We start from the raw sequence: 19,208 nt of genomic DNA on the forward strand, positions 1-19,208 counted from the left end.
GGAAGAGGGGACAGCCCAGTACTAAGCCCTGGGAGGAAGCGTGCAGGGTGTGCCTGAGAAACAGCAGGAAGCCCTGTGGCTGAAGCAGAATGCGAGGGGAGCAGCGCGAAGTGAGGGGCATGGGAGCAGATCCTGTATCAGCACAGGGAAGGCTTAATGAGAGGTGGCGTGTCACCACCATCTGGAAGGATGAACGGGAGCTCCGTGTGAAACGGGGTAGGTGGCATATGAGGCACTGCCAGTAGTTTGAGGTGGCTGAAGCCCAGTGCCCCGGTGAGCTGGGAAAAGAAGGCAGGACCAGACCAGAAAGGTCTCAGAGTGCCTCTGACCCAGCTTTTATCAAGGATACCAACAGCCCCTGTTTCGCCAGACCCATTGGCCACTTCTCAGACCACATCGTGCCCGACCCGGCAGCAGCTTTTGACCAGATAAACCACCCTTGCTTGTAACACTTAGTTTCTTAACTCCATGTTCTCTGGGTTCTTCCCCAACTCGCTGGCTAGCTCCTCCTCCCTCCCATCCTGTGAACATTCTAGTGCCCAAGCTCGCTTCTCTCTTTGAAGTGTTTCTAACACGTGTGCTAAGATGCTCACGCATGACATGTGTCACGTGTCCTCCTGTTCTTCCCTGAGGTGCTAAACCACCTGCACATACATACTAGAGACTGTAAAATCTTTCTGCCAGAATCAGCTCATTGGCTGCCTCAGTATTATAAGAAATGGAGGTAGAAGAGGTTGAGAGGCTGGGAAAGTTGTTAGTGTGCTGTGATATTTTCCCTCTGATGGCAAGTGCAAAGAGGTGGGCTTCATATGGATGCCTTGGAGAGCTTCTGGACTTCTCCAAGTTCTTGAACTCCCTGGAGAGCTTCTTGGTTTACCATTTGTGCCCTAGAGTCTGGAGGCCACAGAATGGGATGCTAATGTCTACCAGAAGTCTAAAGGCCCAAGAATGAGGTAGGAATAGCTCATCTGGGAGCAGAGCAGAGAGCTGCTGGGGAGGCGGCTGTCCTGCTTCCCGGGCAGGAAACAGTGGCCTGGCCCTGTGTGGACAAGGGGGAGAGCTGCTCGGAGTCACCTTAAGGGTAACCATCCAGTAAGCCAGCTAGAAGATCCACGTGGCCCCAGCCAGAAGGGTCCATCACTGAGGCCAGGGGCTCGGGGAGGCCCGCTGCTCTGCCACTGACTGGGGTGGCGGTCAGAGGTCTCCAGGGCAGAATCTTTGTGGGCTCTGCAGAAGCACCCCAAGAAGGAAGAGCTGGCTTTTGTGCCTCTGCCGTCTCAGGGGCAGCAGCAGCAGACAACAGCCAGCCTCAGAAGGCTATAGTTTCGCCCTCATTTGCCGCCCCTGGATCCAAACTTGGAGGGGTCAGTAGTTAAGAGTAGGGGGGAGGAGGAGCTAGAAAGACAACCTCCCCCAGCACCTACCTCCCATGGCCCTCAGCCCCGGCGGGGGAAAGCTTCACCTCCGAGACAAGCTTGGCAGTTTGGGTTTTCAAACCGGACTGGGCTAGAATTATTTCCTTTAGAGACTGAACAGGACTCTTCAAGCCGAAACAGAGGCTCTCTGTCCACTATCGGACAATGAGTGGAAAAGCTATAAGACTTGCCTGAAATTTCATCCGGGGATGGAAAAAGTAGTTTACAGGTGAGGTAGAAAGGGATAGTAAGAGAAAGAAGTAGGTTGATCAATAAGCCGGTTACACAAGCACCAACTCAGCAGGTCCGAAAGCTTGCCCCTGAGCAGCGAGACAGGTGGACAGAGACTCCAGAGACCTGCAGAGGGGCCAGGGAGGAGGTGTGGTCTGCAGGGCAGTCTTGACCTGAGGACAGGTAGAGCCTGAAGGGAACGGGCCACCTGAGTCTGCAGCCGGCAGGCTGAGGGTGGTTGGGAAGGTTCCCTGAATAACTGGGGACAAACTGGTAGTTTCTGTCCCTGTTGGCATGTTTGTCAGGAGCGGGGTGTGGAGGGTGCTCAAGGGCAGATGAGGGCTCCTGGGGTGGTCTGTCAGGTGGCGTTGCTCTCCTGGGGAGCCTGGATGCTAAGCCTGAAGCCGTGGGCAGTGAGATTAACCCCCTAGTTTCCTCTAAAAGAAAACTCTTCACTGTCCAACTGCCAGATTAAGAGTTTATGACCGGGCACAGTGGCGCACGCCTGCAATCCCAGCACTTTGGGAGGCCGAGGCGGGTGGAGCACAAGGTCAAGTGATGGAGACCATCCTGGCCAACACAGTGAAATCCTGTCTCTACTAAAAATACAAAAATTAGCTAGGCGTGGTGGCATGTGCCTGTAGTCCTAGCTACTCAGGAGGCTGAGGCAGGAGAATTGCTTGAACCCGTGGGCAAGGGTTGCAGTGAGCCGAGATCGAGATTGCACCACTACACTCTAGCCTAGTAACAGAGTGAGACTCCATCTCAAAAAAAAAAAAAAAAAAAGAGTTTACATGGGCACCCCGATTTGCAGTGGGGAGCTTCCCCTGAGAATTACAGGGCCATTGTTGTAATGCTGTCTAGAGCAGAGGAGAGGTCTCGTATAGGGGTCTGAGAAGAGCTGAATGATAGCAACAGGGTCCAGATCCCAAGAGGAAGGACATTCAGATACCTCTTGTGCATTTCAGCTAGAATCCCTCTTTCTGAGATTCAGACCACATGGGCTGTACTCCAAGGGGCATTTGAAGAGCCACCAGGTGGAAGACACGTGTTTTCCTGGTACCTATTGCTGTCTGTGACAGAGAGGGGTCTGTGGGCACTGCATTATCCCACCCAGACTTGAAGATGGCATTAGTTCTTTCTTGGTGGAGTCCTCTGTGGGAACGACACTGTGAGCTCCAGGCCTATCTGTCCCGTGACTCCTATGCCTGCATCTTGTTTTGGAAGGTCGGCATATCTAGGGGATTTCAGAACCAAACTTTAGACTAACCGAGCTTCCAGCCTGGCTGCGCTGTGCAAAGGCATTCCTGGTGCCAGGCCTTTGCAGAGACTCAGTGGGTCATGTCACATCGCTTTTTCAAAGGCCACTGGGGAGGTTTCCTTTCGATGGAAAACCATGCTGGAATGATGACAATCTAGGAAGGGAAGGGGTATTAGGGGGAAATCAGCCCGACCTCCTGTCCAAGGCCTGGATTGTCTCCGTACCACATTTCCCACACCCCATCCTCAAACATCCCTCCGACCCCCAAACAATCCCTTGTACCTACAAACAGCCCCATCCCCACCCCCACTCACTGCCTAAACACCTCCAGGCAGCCCATGCTGTCTCCAGACTGAAGATCACACCTCATTTTGAGCTGAACTTGACTTGTTGGCCCTGGCTCTGTTCTCTGTGGCTGCACAGAGCCAACATATTGGCTCCGTCAATCATGTTCCACTCAAGCCTTCTCTCTCCAGAGTCACTCTGTCCAGGACCTTTGGCCCCACTGGGCAGTCCTGTCACCATTTTCTCCTAGGTCTGAAATTACATGATGGGATTTCTCCAGTCGTGGGTTAGGATTTTTCTGGTTCAAAGCATTTAGAAGGCTCAGTCTAACCAGTAGGGAACTTGCTTTTTTTTTGAGATGGAGTCTCGCCCTGTCACCTAGGCTGGAGTGCAGTGGCACAATCTCGGCTCACTGCAACCTCCACTTCCTGGGTTTAAGCAGTTCTCTGCCTCAGCCCCCTGAGTAGCTGGGATTACAGGCACATGCCACCACACCTGGCTAATTTTTTGTATTTTTAGTAGAGACGGGGTTTCACCATCTTGACCAGGCTGGTCTTGAACTCCTGACCTCGTGATCCACCTACCTCGGCTTCCCAAAGTGCTGGGACTACAGGCATGAGCCACCACGCCTGGCCTCAGAGGAGAATTTTCTACCCTTGACATGTGCTGACCATCCTGGGCTCTACCCCTGCCCATGCCTGGGATGTTTGCTTCAGTAGCAGCTGTGTGTGCCATGGGCAAGCCCTTGGCTGGAGAGTGGGCATTTCTCTACCCTTTATTCTTGGCAGCTATTCCAGTCCTCTTATAAGAGGCATCACTGTGCCATGCACCACTCAGGAAAGTCACTGCCAATTAAGTCATTTATGACCAACTATGTTTAATTTTCACATCGAGTGTAGCTCATCCCTATTGTGGAAAAAAAAAAACCATGTTTCATAGACTAGGGTGAAATGTGGCAACACAAACCGCCTCATGACACGAGGGTTCATGTGACAAAGCATGTCAGCACTTAGCACAGTGCTCAGCACAGTGGACACTCAGGAAATGCCCTCTGCTCTGATGAAAGTGCCCCAGCAGCTCGGCAGTGCCCACGAGCAGACCCCGGCCCACCTCTCCAGCCCCGCGTCCACCACTTCCTTACGTGTCTGTACTGCGCGCAACCGATGGCTTATGTTGGCATCCTCTCATCTCTTCCGCAGTGCCCCATCCCCATCGGCCCCTCTTGTTAATATCCTCAGCTGTCACTGCCGGCCCCTCCTGTGTCCCTCCCATCTCCTACAGGGTTCCATACAGCACAAGTCACTATGTTGCTTGTGAACTTACCTGTCTCCTCCCCTAGAACGTGACTCTGGGAATAGGGGCTGAATTATTTATCTTCAGTGCTGGAACACAATAGAGGTCCAATAAACATTTGCCAAATGAGTGACACCTTTCTGGTGTACCGAGAGCCAGCTCAGCCATAGAGATCCCCACCCAGGTGGTGCTGAAGGAATTGAGAGGCAGACACCCGGATAGAACAGCAAAGTGGGTCTATCCAGGGGGCAACAGCCTTCTGAGCTGAGAGCCTCAGGGGCTGCCAGCATTCCAGGCTGAAGGCCCCCAGCAGATTCTGATCCACGTAGTTATCCTCTCTGAACAGGTGATTATTATTAACGAACAGGTGTTCTGTATTTTCTCATGACACAAAAATATACCAAGTAGGCAGCTGTTGCCTGCTCACCACTGATCACAGACAAACTAAAAAGCCTTCGCCACAGGGGCAGGGGCAGATATCTTAAAGAATTGTTTTGACCAGTGTATGATATTGATACATTGCCCTGCCACTTTGGAATGCCCCAAGTAGTTTTCTGCTTGGCGGGCGCCAGCTAGGTTTTCCTTGCCATCGTTCTTCCTAGCAAACAATATATTCTATCAAACACTCAGCATTCACCAATATTCATAAACTTAGCATTTCTCAACATCTATATTCATAAACTTAACATGTTGCAACACTCGTGTTGAGTGGTACCTGAATTGGTGTGGCGCTTTATACTCATTTAACAGGCTTCTTACAAATCCATTTCCTTACTCCATTAATCTGAGCAGGTCAGGACAGGTGGTGATGTTCTTGTTTTACAGACAGAAAAAATGGACACCTGTTAAGGGACACCCCTGAGTGCACAGAGCCTGCTCAGTGACTGAGCTGGGAGTCGAGGCTGGCTCTGGCCTCTTACCAATTTGGAGCTGATGGGTCCTTGGCTTAGAACAGAGGCAGCGAACTGGCAGCTTGCTGGTCCTATGTGGCCTGTAGACGTGCTTTGGCCCACACAGTTTTTTTTTTTTTTTAAATGTGTGTAAGTTGCCAACACTTAAAAGAATTAAGAGATTTCCCAATTACTAGCTTAAAAATGTAAGCATCTGGCACCCTGGGCTTCCATCCCCACGTGGATAATTCCTGACATATGCTGTACTCCCAGGCCCCCTACCTGCCCCACTTAAGTTTGCAACCGCTGCTTGGAGAAAGAATCCTGTCGTGAGGCCTTGGGGGCCAGCTCTCGGTCCTATTCATGGTTGTGTCTGTGGCACTTAGCTTGGTGCTTGATAGGCCATCAGTGCTCAGGATTAAAAAGAACCTCATGCGGCCGGGCACGGTGGCTCACGCCTGTAATCCCAGCACTTTGGGAGGCTGAGGCGGGCGGATCACCTGAGGTCAGGAGTTCGAGACCAGCCTGACCAACATGGTGAACCCTGTCTCTACTAAAAATACAAAAATTAGCCAAGTGTGGTGGTACACGCCTGTAATTCCAGCTACTTAAGAGGCTGAGGCAAGAGAATTGCTTGAACCTGGAAGGCAGAGGAGGTTGCAGTGAGCTGAGATCGTGCCACTGCACTCCAGCCTGGGTGACAGAGTGAGACTCCGTCTCAAAAAAAAAAAAAAAAGAACCGCATGCTGGTGGGACAGGGCCTGGTCAGGCCTCCAGAGAATCACGTCTGCAGTTGCCAATGTGCCTGAGGCTTTGGCCGGGACTTGAGGCCAGCTCCTGCCTTGGCAGGGGTCCTCAGGGTCCGCCTCGGTGGGAAGGAAGGAGGTAGAAGCAGCTCCTCTCTCCTCCCCAGGACAAAGGCCATGATGGGGTGAAGGAGCTGGACAGCCTAAACAGTGACCGATTGAGAACCGTCCAGCTCAACGTCTGCAGCAGCGAAGAGGTGGAGAAAGTGGTGGAGATCGTCTGCTCGAGCCTGAAGGATCCTGAGAAAGGTAGGGAGCCCCTTCGGGCAGGAGGGGCTGTGTATGGGGCCATTCCAAGGGGCCCTTGCCACACAGCACCCTCCCCTGGCCGGCATCCTGCCACCGCGCTCCTTTTCTTATTGTTTAAACTCTTCCTTCTGCACAGTAAGAGGAAGGGGATTCAATTAAACACCCGTGCAGAAGGGCAATGAAAAAAATGCAGCCAGGAGGTGATTTCAGAGTTCATGGAGTGCTTTGTGGCTACGTACTGATTCAGGTCAGTTCAGCCAACACCCACTGATGCCCCCTCTGGGCCAGGATCTGGGTTGGGTGCTGGGGACACAAAGATGGTCAAGGCCCAGTCTGTTGTCCCCAGGACCTCATAGTTCAGCCGAGGACTGAGTTCCAAATCAGGGAGCTGTGCATTGAGAGAGGCAGAGCAGCACAGGAAAGAGGTGTCGGTCCAGCTGGGGGTGCAGTGGAAACAGGCCAGTTAGGGCAGATTGTGGGGAGAGCAGGAACCACAGCTGGGAGCAGGACAGGGTAGGGTAGTGGGGGCTGTTCGTCAAGCGGTGGTATTAGCCCGGCACCTCAGTATGAGTCACACAGGTCGGGTCACACGGAGGGGATGGGACCCAAGGAGGCTGGGGAGGGAGGTCTTGGATCCTAGGCAAGGGAGCATGGCCCTTCTCCCAATGGCACTGGCGAGCCACTGAGGGAGTCGTCCTGAGGGAATGGCCTGGTCATTTCGAGACTCGTGAGGCTCCCTCCGAGGATGGCAGTGGCAACGTGGATTCAAAGGGGGAGTTAAGCGTGGGTTTGAGAGTCCGGAACTAACGTGGTAGGTGTTGGGAAACAGGAATGGTCAGGTGCCAGGAGTTCTGAGAAGGCGAAGCTGGCCGGACTTGGTGACTCGGATGGGGGATGAGGTGAGGCATGAAGTCTCTGTCCTGGACACCTGGCGGCCCGCACTGCAGGAGCAGGTTGGGAGATAGGGAGATACTGAAGTGCCCCCCCCACACCCCGAGGGACTGTCCTGGCTGGAAGAGCAGGTGCCCACGGCAGGAGGTGACACGGGGAATCAGGGAGATGCACAGGGATATGAGTGTTTGGGGGTCAGAGGAGGGGAGAGACAGCTGTCAGAGATTGGATACAGTGTCCTGGAAACTAAAGAACCGAAGGTTTGGGAGAGTGGGGCAGTACCACTAGTCAACAGGGTCAAAAGCTACAGAAAGTTCCAGTAGCATAAGGACTAAAATATCCTTCCAGCTCAGCCAGTGGAGGACCTTGGTGGGAGGAGCTCTGTCTCCAACAAGTGGTGCCATTCATGTGGAATACGGCAGTGGGGATAGAGCTCCCTGGAGCCGGGCCCCCAGCAGCGTCTGGAGAAGCGAATCTTGTTTACCTTTGAGCTCCCTGACAGCCCAGGCAGAAAGGGTATGTTGCATCCAGGCCTCTGCTTTCCCTCAGAATGGGGTGGGGCAGCTCCTAGGAGCAGTGACTTCAGTGGCTGGGAAGGAGGAGGAAATGGGAGGAGTGAGCACATCCCTTGCTGGGAGCTCTGCTGAGCATGTATCAAGCAGGTGGAAGTGGGGTCGCTCAGAGCAACTGCCTCAGAGGCTGCATGTGTGGCTATCAGTGACGCTGCTGCTCTGCCTGTCGCTGATGTGCTGCCTCATCAGCCCACTGCCGTTCCCATCCTCCCAACAGGCCAGTCACAGGCCCCTCTGTTCTCTGTTCTCACTGAACATCTGTTTAATAATTAACAGGCAGAGCCAGCGCTCCTTTTCCATTAAGAAAAGGCAGAATGGGTCCCGCTGGGATGATTACCAGCTCAGAACCTGCAGCCTGCTTTGCCCCTCCCTTGCAGTAAATTCTCCTCCCTCCCACCTTCCCTGGGCAGCTGGGATATTGCCTTCATAAACTACTGGGCAGGAAAATAGCTCCATCAGCGCCATAAAGCCACTTGATTATAGTGTGGGTTTTGTGGTGATCTAAAATGCCCATGGAAAGGCATCATCACCAGAGACCTGAGCAGAGAATGCACCGGGCTGGGGGTGCTAGTCCTCTGCCCCCTCCTTCTCTGGGGCAGAACCACCTCCATTCTCTGTGCTGGACTGGCCAGGAACCCTAACCTGCAAGGCAGGATGGGCCCGGCCCACGCAGAGGGGAGGCACTCACCCGCTCTGTGCAGGGGATCTGAGCTCAAATCCCAGCACCAGCCTGATGCACAAACCTTCCCCTGCTGCTTTTTCCACATTCCGGAGGGCTGGAGAAACCACTCACCATGAACTTACTTAACCAATACTGCATTTGTTTTTGGAAAAAGATTTGAAGACTTTTAGGTATGAAAAAACAGTACATCCATCAGATAAGCAGTTTTGTGTCCCCCATCTAGCGCGCTCTCTCTGTTGCGCGTCTCCCTCTCCCCTCTCCTCCGTCTCCCCGTCTCCCCGGTTACCCTCTGGACTGTCCCCTTTCCTGGCCTAGCCTCTGAAATTCCCCCTCAGGCAATGCCGGCTGTGAACTCCAGGTGGCGCCCTCCCAGAGCGTTCTGACCCGCAGTGGCCGCTACCGGCCCATACCCCACGCAGGACCTTTCATCGGGGTTCTCTTCCTCTTCTCCTACCATGGGGGCACATTTGGTGGGCGAGTTTGGTGCCCTGCCCCCGGCTCTGTGGAACAGTTACTGCCAAAACCTGGGGAGCCAGCCACGCGGGGGTGAGATGAAGGAGACTATCTGATGTGAGCCGGAGCCCTCTGCACGGGTCCCCTCCCTCAGGGAGGACATCTGCAGGCTGGGACCAGCCCTCCCTGCCCCCACCTCAGGGGACACCGAGCCTGGGAGCCCAAGAGCAGGCTGTGGGCATGGCCTGATCTTGGCACATCACTTACCAGTCAATATTTATTTTATTTATTTATATATATATGTTTTTGAGATGGAGACTTGCTCTGTCGCCCAGGCTGGAGTGCAGTATGGTGCAATATCGGCTCACTGCAACCTCCACTTCCCAGGTTCAAGTGATTCTCCTGCCTCCGCCTTCCAAGTACCTGGGATTATGGGCACCTGCCACCATGCCCAGCTAATTTTTTTTTTTTTTTTTTGAAGTAGAGAAGAGATTTCACCATGTTGGCCAGGCTGGTCTCAAACTCCTGACCTCAGGTGATCCACCTGCTTCAGCCTCCCAAAGTACTGGGATTATGGGATTAGAGGTGTGAGCCACCACACCTGACCTGGGCTCCACTTCTTATTAGAAATGTGACCTTGGCTTGCACCTGGTGGGCTTGCACCCTGTGTGGGCCTCAGCTTGCCCATCTGTGAGGTGGGGGGAGTGCTCTGAGAGCCGTCCAATGCTCACACCTGGATGGGACCACTACAAGAGCATGGGGAGGATTTCAACACAAGTTGCTTTCAGGCTGATGGGCGGGCAGAACACATGCAGGGAAGTGGGGGAGAAGCCTGGGAAACGCCTTGCCTACCATGCTGTGGGATGGAGACCATAGAGCAGGAAGTGACTGATGGGCAGAGGTTCTACCTGACGGGTGGGGGAAGACGGAGGAGTGAGTGAGACAAAGAGACCCAGGAGGAGGCTTCTCCAGTAGCCCAGGAGAGAGGCAGCAAGGACCCAAATGAATGCCAGAGGAAATGGGAAGGAAGAACCCACCCAGCAGAAGCAGCCAGCAGCAGCCTGGGGTGTGGGGCTGAGTGTGAGGACTTTGTCCTCAGACTCATCTGGGTCCAAATCCCACCCTCCCCGCCTGTTAGCTGGGTAACATTGACCGAGGTGCTTCAGCTCTCTGAGCTTCGGTTGCCTCAACCGGATATGAGACAGTTTAGGATCTATTTTACAGGGTGGTTATGAGGATCAGGGAAGTTAATGAATGCAAAGGGCTTAATTAGGGGCCTGCCAGCTGTCATGTTGATCTTGATCTGGAATATTAACAGTACTTGGTGACTCATTAGATGGGGAGGGGTGGAGGAGCTGGAGGAGTCACAGACGAAAGTGAAATCATTAACAAAGAGGAGGAGCAGGCTGGGGCAACTTGGCAACTTGATGCGTTGGTTGTGTTTAGGGTGAGCTGGAGACCTATGGGACATTCAGGTGGAAGCGAAGCAGGAGGAGAGGGCGATGAGGAGAGCCGTGACTCCCGAGGAGAACTGGGGAGCCATTGATGTGGAGGCAATCTTGGGGTTGTTGCAGGAACCCAATTGCTGTTGCCCAAGCCAGCGGGAGTGCCTCCGTGAGTTTATTCAGAACATTGGCTGAGGACGCCAGATGGCAGCTAGGTCCACAAACTCTCAACACTCACCAAGTCAGCAAAGCTATAATCCAGGGGCTGTATGCTTTCACAGGTCATGTTTCATTAAACTTTTTTGGATAGTAGTGTCAAATGTAATTGTTTTATTTTGAGGTAGAAAAAGGCCTTTATGCATTTTAGGTCATGGGATATTATCCCTTATGAATCAAACACAAAACAGCTGGAAAATTCACACACATGAAGAAGATGAGGAGACCTAAGAGTTGAGTGTAATTTGAGAGGAGCAGGATTCGGCTGGGACGTTGGGGGACCCTTGTGTCTGGGGGCAGGTGAAAGAAATGTGTCAGGGCGGATGCAGGAGACGCCTAGGAATCACTGGGGGTGATGTTCTTGGCATACCACCCTGGATACCCTGGAGAGTACAGGTTCAAGACAGCTGGAGGGCTGGGACCCAGTGTGGTATGGAAGGGAGATGGAGAGATGGGGGGTGGGGGGAGAGAGAGAGAGAGAGAGAGAGAGAGAGTGTGTGTGTGTGTGTGTGTGTGTGTGTGTGTGTGTGTTTGAGTTGGAGTCCCACTCTTGTTGCCCAGGCTGGAGTGCAGTGGCCTGATCCTGGCTCACTGCAACCTCATCTCCCAGGTTCAGGCGATTCTCCTGCCTCAGCCTCCTGGATAGCTGGGATTACAGGCGCCCGCCACCACACCTGGCAAATTTTTGTATTAGTGGATAGAGTGTGTTTTTGGAAGCCTGGGAGGCAAGGAAGGAGAGCGAGCAGCGCAGTTACAGAAGGATCTTCGGGATATGGAAGTGTGGCATTTGTAGACATTCATTCATCTAACACACATTTGATGAGCACCTAATGTGTACAGCACTGAAGGGCCGGAGTCATGGGCAATGGGAAAGCTAAAGTTGCGTGAAAGAGAGAGAAGGATCAGTGGCTGTGGTCTCGAAGATGATGTGGGAAGTGTCAGCCATGACACGTGGGGAGCGGCCTGCCGCTCCTCCTGGGAAGAGAAGAGGGTGAAGACTCAGGGCACATCTGCAGGGAGACCCCGGGAGCTGTGGGGTTGTTGTAGATGATGCTGACCCTGTCATTAGCATCTGAGGGAGGTCATTGGTGAGACCTAGAGCCGGGAGATACCAGCAAGGCTTTGGTGGAGAGTGGGAGGCAGCTGTTCATGGGCACTTTGTTAGCCAGCAATTCCTTTCCCTAATAAATGCCCTTAATTCTCTGTAATTGAAGGAGAAGGCACCAGAGGGCAGTGAACAAAGCCTTAATTTGGGTAACACGGAAGGAAAGCAGCTAGAGACCAATTACTCTGTCATTTACACAAACTCATTTCCATGATTAACTTGGAAAATGAAGCAGTGCTGAGTTCCCACAGGCAGGAATGGCCCGGGGAGGGGAGCTGGGCTCTGAGGTGGTGCCTCGGGAAGGAGCACGGGGCTTTTGCCACAGGAGACTGAGCCCTGAGGGTTTCCACAACAAAGAGGCAGGGCCCAGCTCTGTCATGAGGCTCTGACCCATCCAGCCTTTGCACCCCAAAAAACTGAACTCCGAGGGGTCTCTGCAAAACACAGCTGCCTCCTCATTGCCGCTTTCAGGCCTGTCTCTGACTTACTGGGTAAACTTAAGCCTGGTCCTTCCCCCTCAGGGCCTCAGTTTCCCTAGCTGTAAGATGAGTTAATAAACTACATAAACTCCAGGAAACATTCCAGCACCGAGATCCTCCGAGTCTACAAAAGCCAAGCATCCCTTACTCAGCTAGTGTTGCAGGAAACCGTGAACCCAAGTATACTGTGACGGTGTACATTTCCTCCGATCTATACTCAGTTCTGTGGAAACTCACATGTGACAACCAGCAAACAGTGAATGCCGTGCTTCCAGGAGGGAGGGGAGTAATTGTTAGGAAGGTCTCCGAGGGGAGCAGGATGGGGCCAGACCCATGATCATGGCTTGGCTGAGCCTCTGACTTGATGTGTGACCTACAAGCTTGGTCCCCTCTCTGGTCCTGCAGAAGGGGCTTGGCCTGGAAGACCCCTGTGATTTCCCTGGTTTCTAGCAAGAGAAGAGAAGATGTGAGTGAAAGCTTCAAGGTAGAGATGAGGAAACAGAAACGGGGCATGAAACTCGGGGTGTGGGGAGGGATGGGAGTGGGATGGGATGGAGTATAGTGGAAGTGTGAATTTGAGGTGAGTGAGACTCAGGCTGGGGGATGCGGCAGGCCGGGACATCCATCCTGGGCCCAGAGATCGAGCCAAGCAGATGTGACGTGAGGACTGGACATTCTAGACATCAGGGAGGGCTGCAGTCAGCACTCTAGGCCTCTTTATTGCCTGTCATTTCTGAGTGACTCTAGAAAGTTTCCTGAGAGCATTGGGCAAGAGGCTGGGAAGTCCCAGGGAAAGGGACAGAAGTGGAGAGGCTGCAGTGTCTGGGGCCAAGCCCGCGTGGTAACTGCACATCTATCCCTTCCTGTCCAGGGATGTGGGGCCTCGTTAACAACGCCGGCATCTCGACATTCGGGGAGGTGGAGTTCACCAGCATGGAGACCTACAAGGAGGTGGCAGAAGTGAACCTTTGGGGCACAGTGCGCATGACGAAGTCCTTTCTCCCTCTCATCCGAAGGGCCAAAGGTGAGTGGGAAAGGTAGCGCCTTCCTGCCCCCGGGCCTGCCCTACGTGTTCATCTTTGCTCAGAATGGAAATACCTGTCCCAGCAGCTCCAACATCCACAACTTAGCAAGGCTGGGCTCGTAAATCCCAGGGGCTCTGCTCCGCCCGGGGTGATGCTGGTCAGCGGGGCTGTGGCCAGGTAGGGGGAAAGAGGTGTGTGGCTTTCAGCAAGTAGAGCAGGTAAGAGGTCAGTGGTCTGTGTAGCGACAGCTTAAAGATTTTAGACGCCATCCACTCTGGGAACCTAATCTAGAGAATCACCCTTTGCACAAAGCTGCGTGTACACATCATTGCATCAGTGGGGTGTGGTTAAGTAAAATTTGGCATATTCATTCTATGGGTTATTTATACTGTAGTTTAAAAAGTGAGGTAATTGTGGTATTAAGCAGCAATAGTAATAATCAAGATTAGAAATTTGGAAAACCGGCCGGGCGCAGTAGCTCACACCTGTAATCCAGTGCTTTGGGAGGCCAAGGCGGGTGGATTATGAGGTCAGGAGATCAAGACCATCCTGGCCAACATGGTGAAACCCTGTCTCTACTAAAATACAAAAAATTGGCTGGGCGTGGTGGTGTGCACCTGCAGTCCCAGCTGCTCGGGAGGCTAAGGCAGGAGAATCGCTTGAACTGGGAGGCAGAGGCTGCAGTGAGCTGAGACCGAGCCACGGTACTCCAGCCTGGTGACAGAGCAAGACTGTCTCAAAAAAAAAAAGGAAAGAGAACAAAACGCCCAAACCATCAAACCATGCGGGTGGCCAAACGTGAGCAAACCACTCTAGAAGTCATTGACTTGGATTTTTTCCCTAGTACGGCAAGCAATTGTGGCAAAAAAGGGTAAGATCCAAACATCTGTTGTGAAGTTCTAGCAACAATAGGCATGAACACGGAGTGCAGCTGTAGGATTTTAGAAGAAAACCCTAACCCTTCAGTAACTTAGAGGTTTCTGAAAGGTGCCTCCCAACAGTGCCCAGGATGGGCTGTGAGTTCCTTGCTGGGTACACACCTAGGGAAAACTTGTTCCATATCTGCCTGGGCTTCCCAGGCCGGGCCAAATGCAATCCACTTCCAACCGCTGCCCCCTCCCCATTCCCAGGCCCAGGAGGAGCAGTGGGAGGGCCCTGATGCCCCCAGACTGGGCCTGTGGCTGAGGGCCTTGGAGAGGGTGGAGGGAGAGGGGTCAGGATACACTCCCAATGCGCAGGATTCTCGCCTCATGTCCTAGCCCTGAAGTCAGGTTCAGAAACCCTGCCCCTGCCCCTGCCCCTGCCTGCTGCTCTGTTTGCCAGACTGTCCTGGGCTCCACCCAGGTGGAATGGAGCTGGAGAAGTGAGCCTAGCAGCACAGGCCCTGTCCTCTTTCAGGGCTGTCTCGGGGCTCCCTCCCAGCTGCAGGCCCAGGCACTTCCTCCTCCGCCCTCCAACCCCCATTGCCAGTGTTGATATCAGTGGGTAGACACTTGGCCTTAGTGTGTGACTTATCCGCACATCTTACTATTGGAGCTGAATTTTAAGCTCCAGAAGGGGAAGGGGAAGGTTTTAGGCTATATCTCTCCCTAACCCGCACCAGACCTTGCTCAGATCCACACAGACACAGCCGTCTCGCCTCCCCGTTCTCCCCTTGTGTTTTCACCCCAAATTATTATCACCGGATCGGGCTCGATCTGGTTTTTGAGTCAGTCGTGTGTTGCCCATCACACTGTACCCTCCTGCTTCTCACTCACTTGTCGTCCCCTGTCCCGCCTGGCACAGCCAGGTTCCCAGGGAAGATCAGGGGTGCTGATGCTGAGGTGTGGGCCTGAGCTGGCCTTGCCTACTGAATGAGAAGGCTCCTGGGTGGCTCAGAAGGGGTTCCAGCCAAGCCTCTGGAGACATGCCAGACTTCTGCCCTCTGTGTCATAGGGCAGTGCCACCTGAGCAGGTATCTCTGTCTCCCTCTGTAGGCCGCGTCGTCAATATCAGCAGCATGCTGGGCCGCATGGCCAACCCGGCCCGTTCCCCATACTGCATCACCAAGTTTGGGGTGGAGGCTTTCTCGGACTGCCTGCGCTATGAGATGTACCCCCTGGGCGTGAAGGTCAGTGTGGTGGAACCTGGCAACTTCATCGTTGCCACCAGCCTTTACAGCCCTGAGAGCATTCAGGCCATCGCCAAGAAGATGTGGGACGAGCTGCCTGAGGTCGTGCGCAAGGACTACGGCAAGAAATACTTTGATGAAAAGATCGCCAGGATGGAGACCTACTGCAGCACTGGCTCCACAGACACGTCCCCTGTCATCGAGGCCGTCACACATGCCCTGACCGCCACCACCCCCTACACCCGCTACCACCCCATGGACTACTACTGGTGGCTGCGAATGCAGATCATGACCCACTTGCCTGGAGCCATCTCCGACATGATCTACATCCGCTGAAGAGTCTCACTGTGGCCTCCGTTGGGGATCCCTGGTGGAAGGGGAGGGGAGGGAGGAACCCATATAGTCAACTCTTGATCATCCACGTGTAGATTATCCACCGTCCCACGAAGACCCATAACTGGTTTTAGCATTACCCAGAGGGAATAACCCAGCCTGACTTGTTTGCATAGTGAGTGACTTCAGAAATGGGGTGTGGGGTGGCAGGCAGGGGCCTCTAAATCTTAGGGCAAACATGGTGCATCTGTCTCTCTGGAGATGATTTTCATACAGAGATTGTGGGAAAACATCTTTATATTAAAAAGAGATTTATTATGGAATAGAATTGAAATTCCTTTACATCTTTAAGCTACATTGTCAGTTTTAAGAAATTATCTCATTTCATCCTCAAGCCAGTCTCCTGAATAAAAAGGACAGGTTTTTTTCTTTTGTACGTGAAGAATTTGCAGCTTAGAGAGGATGAATGAAATAACCCTTTTATTGCTTATAAATAGTGCCAGTCATGTGTTCCTGCCACTGCTGTGGAAACACTTCACATTTTGCATTGCAGGGCTGCTTTGGATCCATCTACCCAGGAATCTTCTGACTAACTCTGTGTCTTCATCTGAGCCACACGTACCAAGTGCCCACTGGTGCCTCTGCATGTCCGTGGTGCTGTGTGACTGGCCAGCCAGCAGCCAGTGACTCAGAGCTGGCTGTATGGAGGGGGTGGGAATCCTTCTGGAGATTTTTTTTTTTTTTTGAGACAGAGTCTCGCTCAGTCCCCCAGGCTGGAGTGTAGTGGCGCCATCTCAGCTCACTGCAAACTCCGCCTCCCGGGTTCAGGTGATTCTCCTGCCTCAGCCTCCCAAGTAGCGGAGACTACGGGCATGAATCACCACGCCCAGCTAATTTTTGTATTTTTAGTAGAGACAGGGTTTCACCGTGTTGGCCAGGCTGGTCTCGAACTCCTGATCTCAAGTAATCTACCTGTCTCAGCCTTCCAGATTGCTGGAGTGAGCCGCTGCGCCTGGCCCTGGAGATTTTTACTTGAGATTTTTCCATCCTCTTTTAGGACTCAGGGTAGACTTGTGTGGAGGTGCTCTCTGGCTAAGAAGACAGATTGTTACTGGTTTGAGTCTGCTCGGTTTTGCCTTGGGTGGGGCCAGTGTCAGTGGGGCAGTGCCATGGTGGGGCACTGTGGCATCTTCTCCCCTAGCAGTGGATTTGGGGTCCCTGCTTGCCTCACATGGTGCTTACACACGCACACACACAGACACACACACACACACACCTGTTCTGCAAGGCTTCAGCGTAGCCTTCATTCCTGCCTTGGCCTTATTTTCAATTAAGAAGTGGTGCCACTTTAGTCGGAGTCTGCATGATCACTTCTTGGATTTGAGTTTGGAAGCTGCCATCCCTGCAACTGCCCAGGGCCTGTATGTCTGGACCAAAATCAGACACCAGTCTTCCACGTGGCTTTAGGCCTAGGGCAGGGTCCCAAGTGCCAGCCTTACAAATCAGACTGAGTAACATTTCTGCCTCTCCCCGGGCGGGCGGGGGTGGGCCTGCCGCTAGAGGGCGCTCGCCTCCTCCGCAGCCGGCGCCGGCATCCATTGCACCAGACTCTGAGCTGCCACCGGAGCCCGAGGTTTCTCACGGCGTTCAAGATTCTCACCTCGGAAACTGAGAACAAAGAAGCAAGAAACGCCCCTTTAGAAACAGTGTTCCCGCTCTTCTAGCAGCTGCGTAGCCCGAACCTGGAGTCTGGTGCCAGGAGAAGGCAGAAGAACCCGGGCAGCTGGAGTAGGCTATGGGGTTCAGGCAGTGCCAAGGAAAAAGAGTCTCACAATGAGCAAATTCAGCTTGCCTCTTGGGCCTCTGTCCCCGCTGTTTTCAAACAGGGATGCCCTGTCCTGGGGGAGGAGGAAGGGGAGGCAGGCAGGGCTGAAACTCTCCAGAGCGCCGAGAGGGATGCTTGATGGCCATTGCATTCACATAACAATAGGATGCTTTCTTGCCCTGGACTTTGTTCTAGCAGGACCCTTTCGGAATTGCATTTTTACACGTTGGGCGAATTTGTTTTCATGTTGAAGTTTATTAAAGAAAAAAAGATGGAGCCTTGGAGTTGCACGTGTGCGTCCCTGCCTGGGAACTAGAGGAAGTGGGGCCACATACTCTGGGTCTCGATCAACAGAACCGAAGGTCAGAGAAGCTGCATATTCATCTATTGGAATCTTCTGAGTAAGTCAGAGCTGCTGGGTGGGCCTATAGGCTGTCCTGGTTTTAATCATTTCCAGTGATTTAGAAGCCCAGGGTCCTCTCTCTCCAAATAAACACAGTGCTAACTTAAACCTTATGTTTACCATTCACTTTCTGGAAGCTTAGAGGTGGGTGTAGGACCTAGTTTTCATCCTTACCAGAGTGGGTGGTGTGGCACATTGGCTCACACCTGTAATCCCAACACTTCGGGAGGCCGAGGCGGGTGGATCACCAGAGGTCAGGGGTTCAAGACCAGCCTGGCCAACATGATGAAACTCCGTCTGTACTAAAAATACAAAAATTAGCCAGGCATGGTGGTGGACACCTGTAATCTCAGCTACTTGGGAGGCTAAGGCAGGGAGAATCAATTAAACCTGGAGGGGGAGGTTGCAGTGATCCGAGATCATGCCACTGCACTCCAGCCTGGACAACAGAGTGAGACTCCATCTCAAAAACAGAGAGAGGTTAAGGTGGACAAAACAGAGGTGTTTGTTCCCATTTTATAGATGACATAACTGAGGCCCAAAGAGGGGAAGTGACTCACTCAGTGTCAGTGTCACAGTAAATCCAGGGCAGAACCAGGGCCAGAACAAGTCTCCTGAGGGGCACTCTTCACTGTCACATTACGCTGTGGCTCACAACAGCTATGGGAGTGAAGCCAGTTGGGGTCACCAGGCACCTAGACCCTCACTGCTTGTCTGCTGGCAGAGAGCCACTCCTTATCAGAGTAAGGGGTAGGGAGGAGGCCTTTGTGTGGACCCCTGGTCTAGTGACTCAGCCAGCACAAACCCCTCCCTTGATGGTTGGAGGTTGGGCAAGGGTTTTTTGCAAGATGCGCCTGACAGTGCCTTGTTACAGAGCACCTGCTGCGCTTAGCATTCCACCCGGGGCCAAGAGGCTGTGTGAGCAGGTGACAGCCAGCCTAGCCCCACCTGTCACAAGCTGCTAGGGCTATGCCCTTGCCACCCATGGCAGGGGGTCTGACAAAGACTCCCCACTTGTGAGGTCTGTTCACTACTTGTATTTCGAACAGGACCTGGCTCTGCAGACCTGTGCAAACCGCTTGTGATGCAGGAGCTGACATGAGCAGGCAGAGGCTCCCCTGGCTGGGTTGGTCAGAGAGCAACCAGGCACGAGTGCCCAGTGCAGGACCCGCTACCCAGCCACTGCTGCCACCTCTCACCTGATTGTCACAGCAACCCTGGCAGGTAGGCAGGGTGGGG

General features: G+C 53.2%; 1 protein-coding gene across 4 annotated transcripts in view; it reads left to right on the top strand.

Annotated features, from left to right (window-relative positions):
- Window positions 1-17,842, top strand: part of BDH1 (3-hydroxybutyrate dehydrogenase 1) — a 65,092-nt gene extending 47,250 nt beyond the window's left edge. For all 4 annotated transcript variants that reach the window (XM_012435058.2, XM_012435061.3, XM_012435063.3 and 1 more), the window contains 3 exons: window positions 6,289-6,430; window positions 13,145-13,297; window positions 15,275-17,842. In XM_012435058.2, coding sequence (XP_012290481.1) covers window positions 6,289-6,430; window positions 13,145-13,297; window positions 15,275-15,744 — 765 coding nt within the window. In that variant the 3' untranslated portion in view covers window positions 15,745-17,842. The remainder of the gene's footprint in view (window positions 1-6,288; window positions 6,431-13,144; window positions 13,298-15,274) is intronic.
- Window positions 17,843-19,208: the final 1,366 nt, after the last annotated feature.

This window comes from Aotus nancymaae, unplaced genomic scaffold (assembly GCF_030222135.1).
Source record: "Aotus nancymaae isolate 86718 unplaced genomic scaffold, 86718_ANA_hifiasm-v0.15.2.pri h1tg000067l, whole genome shotgun sequence".
NCBI classification, from domain to species: Eukaryota; Metazoa; Chordata; class Mammalia; order Primates; family Aotidae; genus Aotus; species Aotus nancymaae.